Source organism: Mandrillus leucophaeus, unplaced genomic scaffold, assembly GCF_000951045.1.
Source record: "Mandrillus leucophaeus isolate KB7577 unplaced genomic scaffold, Mleu.le_1.0 Scaffold57, whole genome shotgun sequence".
Classification (NCBI taxonomy): domain Eukaryota; kingdom Metazoa; phylum Chordata; class Mammalia; order Primates; family Cercopithecidae; genus Mandrillus; species Mandrillus leucophaeus.
The window spans coordinates 291,947-297,398 of NW_012106141.1; the positions used below are offsets into that span (position 1 = coordinate 291,947).

Here is a 5,452-nt window from a genome sequence, read left to right on the forward strand (position 1 = left end):
GCAACTCCAAGTTCTTTTAGAAGTCCCTTGATTCTCATGGTAAATCATTAGGTACAACTTCTGAGTGAAAAATAACAGCATGTCAGTATCTCCACAAATACTATTTTGGAAAAGACTGGGACAGAAGGCTCTTATTGATGAAAGAAACGAGAAGAGTGATGGAGTTCTTATGACAATGGGCTGGAATAGTGGACTCTAAAATGGAAAGTCAGTGTCACTCTAAAAAGAAGAAGAGGAAGAGGAAGAAGTACATTCCCAAGAGCAGGGCCCAGGCCTTAATAGATGAAATTCTCTTTTGTTAGTTTGGTTTGGCACCTAGGTGACCAGGGCTGGTTTAGAGAATTTCCCCCAATATATTTGCCCTTAATGTCCCCTAACCCAGATGACAGTATCTACTCTTTGATCAGGACTCATCCTTACATTTTCTTAGTTTTCCTTTACTCATGAAGCCTCTCTCAATCTCCTTTTCTTATTTACTTTCTTCCTTCAAAAAATTGGGTAAGACCCCTCTGTTTTAGGGCAGCCTAAACAAAGGAACTCTCCATTTCAGTTATTTAAAACTGAAAACAAATTGATTATTATGAAAATACCCTGATTTCAGTTATTCCTATTTACAATCTGAAGAAAGCCTCCAGTCCAAAGCCACTGTAGTTTGTGAAAATAAATAACCATAAACCAGACAATCAACTCAGAAAATTCTTTTGAGAAGGTGAAGATGTACTGTTAGCATTTATCAAGGCAAACCTAATTGGAGAGTTAGGCCACTTAGGCAGATTATCTACCCAATATTTTATGATGTGGAAACAGCTACTTGGGTACTTTTTATCCCTTTTATTTGCTGGTATGTCACTGTATTTCAGAGTCAATGCAAAATGACAAAACTCTCCATCTTGTCCATGTAAATACCAGTGTAAACTGCATTTCAATCCATACCACATCTATTTCTCACTTCTATCAAAAGAAATTGTGTACACAAGAAACAGGATTACTCTTGTGAATAGTTGGCTTTCAGAATTTGACTTAAATATTTACTGTAAAATGTGTTGTCCCACTTTTATTTTTCATCTTCTTAAGTAATGAGAGTGGCTTTCCAAGACCAATTCTTGCAAGTAATATTATTTATCATTCCAAAACATGTTTTGTTGCATAGAGTGAAAGATATTTTAGTGTGGCTTGATTTTTATATTTTTAGCCTTTTGATGATCCTTTAATTTCATCCTAACCTGCTTCATTTTACTTTAGTAAGAATCATCATATGATATAAAGAGTAATGATGAAAAGTAGGTTTCTCAAACAAAATAGACCATTTCTAAGTCTCTGACAATACTATCTAAAACCAGACAGGCATCAAGTAAATAAATAAGCAACTCTTCTATTTTTCAGGACCTACTTCTGAATTATTTGATTTTTTATGTTCTTTTCTTTCTAATTATTCATGTCCAATTTCTTGTCATCTCATTTATGGCACATCCCTCTCCGATCACTGGGAAAAAAATGTAAAGCTAAAATCAGTTGAAAATTGCTTTTTATATATCATCTATTTTTTTGTCATTCCAGGGGAAGTGAGTACTATTACCCCACCCCACCCCCCAACCCCCCCATTTCACAGATGAGGATACTGAATGTGAGTCATTAGTTTGTTCAGGATAGCTCTGCTATTGATTGGTAGAGGCGGAACTGTTTGGGTTGAGAGGCCAAGCATGTAACTTGACCTAAGACACAGGCACACTATAAGATCAAATTAACCCATTTTTGGAGCTTGCAAGCTAGTCTTATAATTTAAACAAAATTAAATATTGATTAGATGAGATTGATTACATCTAGATAGTATGAAGTCTACTGAGATTTTTTAAAGATTTAACTTAGCTAAACTATTTTTTAGTAACAAACCCACAAAAACATCAAAATGGGCATTAAATTCAGTTATATTTGATTGAAATGTGTTTTATGTGTGACATAAAGAAGAGGTTGGTTTTTACTGAACTATCAGTTGCAAGCAAGTCAGATATTTCCCCATACTTGTGGCCTTTGACACATCAAGGCAAACACTTCATAGAAGGATGGAGATCATCTAGGTTTAGATTAGGAAATCCTGGCTTAGTGTCTCAGTCATTTCCATTTTCTGCAGACTTTGATTTTGGGGGTAGGATTACAAAATTCAGTGTTATAACTTCTACTTTCATGATATGGTCTCCAGATAGTAGATTAAAACTTATTCCATCATCTTGAGGTTATCCAAGTTTTCTACAAAGCAGAACTGGATATGGGGCAAACATGCAAGCACGTAAAATAGCTTAAGGACATAAATTCTTAGGTGTATCATAATCTATGGTGGAATTGTATTTTTAAAAATAAGAACACAAATATTTACAAGAGGTAGACAAAAGTTAAGAGCCTTTGCATGTGTTCTATGGTCATTTTTTCCCTTGGTTATCAAAACGTACATTTAGATAAGTCACAATTCCTACTTCAGATGCCTCAAAAGTTCTGGTTGGCATATCTTATCTTCAACACTAACAAATAGTTAGAATATCTCCAAGGACACTGAGTTGACTTTCAGCTAAGGTAAGAGATGTCTTTGAAAGGGTGTATATTTTGAAAGACAGCAATGCTCACCATTTGAAAAAAAATATGGAAGTATTTCTGGTAAAATCTATTTAAGTCTCTTTGATTGAATACTCTTGGGGGGGATTGAGAAGATTGTTAGATTTATGTAAGCAATGTTATGTTTAATACCCAAATAATAGGTTTATGTAATTCACCAAAGGTGGATATTAAGTTTCTATATTAATGACTATACCTGGAAAAACCCCACATAATCCCAAAGGAATTTGTAAAAATACCAAACAAAACTTTATTACAGCAATCGCGAAATTCCAAGTGTTTTTGTAGATGGAATTCATGGTCACTTTGCCACCAATGTCTGATGTGATAGTATTTAAATGCCTAAAGAGACTTCAGAAGAAATATTTAATCAGTAAATGACCTGTTTCTGGCCTTCAACAGCATCTCTTCCCCAAATAATCACATACTCCTTAATTTGTGTCCTAAACATGGTCCCTTTGTTTTGCCAAATGGATTATAATTTCAGCTCTTTCTTTCCTCCTCCTGTCACCTACCCATACCTGATTTCCATAACACTCTTTAACCTTACTTGATCCCTTGCCCTATTACTATGGCATTGCAAACCACTTTTTCCACTTGCAATACCTTCTCTTTTCACCACCCATGTATGTGGTTTCTTCCCTTAAGATTTTATTCTCTTCTTTGAGAATTATGATTCCCTTCATTTCAAGTTGCTTCATTCATGCAAGCTTTTTGCAGTTTACTGACCTGGATTTGTTGATATGTTGCCTCAAAATAAGTGCTGTCAATCTTTTTCACATGTTTATGTTGTAACTCCCAAAGGAGATTATAGACTCTTTAAGAGAATGCCTTCTAAAAATTCTATCTATCCCAAGCACCTAGAACAATGTATTACTTCATTAAAAGGTGCTGGATAAAGGTTGTTGATCAATTGATTGGCTTACTATATTTTCTGTTCCAGAAAAGCCAATACCACATGATTTGAACATCCTTTACTTCTTTAGAAGAATTAAAAAATGAGGTTGCAAAACTGTCACAATCCCCACACTGCTCAATGTTTTAAAAATTTTTATATTGTTACCAAATGTGTGATCGTCACAAAAGTTGTGCCCTTGAGGTATGGTGGTGAAGTCAAATATAAGCCATCCAAGTACGTAACTCAAAAGATCAAACAGAATTGTTGGGGTTAATGTGAAAGGAGTTGTTTTGAGTTCCTCTGCAGGTCTCAAACAGGTCAGTTTACTCTCAAAGCTTACTGTGAAACTCACGGTAAATTATAAAATACGTAAAGACAAACGTGATTTAAACTTTAAACTCATTCTACACTATTAAAGTCACTCCCACGAGTATCCACAGATAATCAGGAAACTAGAAAATACATAAATATAGGCGATGAAGTGGAGAGGTCTCTAGATAGCCAAGTCTGAAGGTGGCTGGTGGTTTGTTTTCATCCATCTGCGGGTCGCAGGTTACATTCAGCACGCTGGCCAGCTCCCTCGTTTACTGGGTTTATTGGCCTAAGTGAAAGGAGCAGGGGGAAGGCAGGCACCATCTGCTGCTTTGTATTAATAGTTTACCCAAGAGGCAGGGGTGAAGAGAGTGCGACGGTCGACGCATTAGATGTTGACGCCGCTGAGTTCTTAGGGTGTCTTTGTCTGATCGCAGGGTCCCCAAGCCTCCACCGAGTCAGAATGGAGAGAGGGTTAAGCAACCAGAAACCCTTCTATTTCTCTAGTAGGCTCACCTCAGCAGAAAGCATTCCCAGGTCTTAGGAACTGAAGAAGATTCATCATAGATTTTGGGGGTGGGGGGTAGGCAAGGGCGGGGACGCTACATAAATGGTTGAGTTGCCCGGTCGAAACACCAATCCATTCAAAATTTGATTAACTTATATTTTAATTAGACTGGGCGCATGCGGAATAAGTTGCTGGAATCAGAGTTTTCACAGGTGGGACAAATACGCTGCCCAGCCCCCCCCTCCCCCCCACGCCCCAGGTGTAAAGAAGCCTGGGGAAAGGAGATGGACCCTTTCTTTCCCGCATAAGATCTCACGGACTTCCTCCTGCTAAGTAAGACCTCTCGATTTAGCGTCTCCAAACAGCCCGCTCGGCTGGTTTCGGATTTCTCCCTCCCCCAAGAACTTTTTGTCCGCGGGAGGGGAAATGGGGTTGAGGCAATGAGAGCCAGAGATCAAGAAAAAAAATATCCACGAAGCGGGCAGGGGAGGAGGGTGGCAAGGTATTGGGGTCAGAAGTACTGAGGCTCTGAGGACGTTCCGCGCTCTCCCCGCTCCAGCCCTCTGCAGCAGCCCTTTACGCCGCGGACACGGGAGAGTTAAGCCAATAAACACGTAAGCGCCGCTCCCTCCCCAATCGGCAAGATGCCTCTTCGGCTCTTGGCTGCATCGACAGCTTGCAACACTCGGCATCTTTTCTGGAGGCGCCTCCTTCAGCGGCCGCAGATGGCATCCGGCTGCGGGCTCAGGGCTTGCAATTGATTCTCCCACTTGCCCACCTCGAGTCCACGGACGCACCTCTCCCTTCCCCTCCTCCCTTTGCGCTCCTGGGTCTGAGCCCAGCTCGCGACCGCCGGGCAGAGGATCAGTCGCGGCGGCCGAGGCTGAGCAGCAGCCCTCTCGCTCCCTGACCTGGGGAGAAGCGCCCACCCGGGAGAGCTGATCCCCGGCTGCTTCCAGCGCCCCCCACCTTTTGCACTCCAAGCCGGGGGCTCCAGAGACCCCGCTCCCCAGGCGCCACTATGCTGGACCCTTCGTCCAGCGAAGAAGAATCGGATGAGATCGTGGAGGAGGAAAGCGGCAAGGAGGTGCTCGGCTCGGCCGCGTCCGGCGCGCGCCTGTCTCCCAGCC

The 5,452-nt window shown here is 40.9% G+C and overlaps 1 protein-coding gene across 1 annotated transcript in view; it reads left to right on the plus strand.

Moving 5' to 3' along the window:
- Positions 1–4,982: 4,982 nt before the first annotated feature.
- Positions 4,983–5,452, plus strand: part of CADPS (Ca++-dependent secretion activator) — a 507,398-nt gene continuing 506,928 nt past the window's right edge. The window contains exon 1 of the mRNA XM_011998424.1: positions 4,983–5,449. Coding sequence (XP_011853814.1) covers positions 5,344–5,449 — 106 coding nt within the window. The 5' untranslated portion in view covers positions 4,983–5,343. The remainder of the gene's footprint in view (positions 5,450–5,452) is intronic.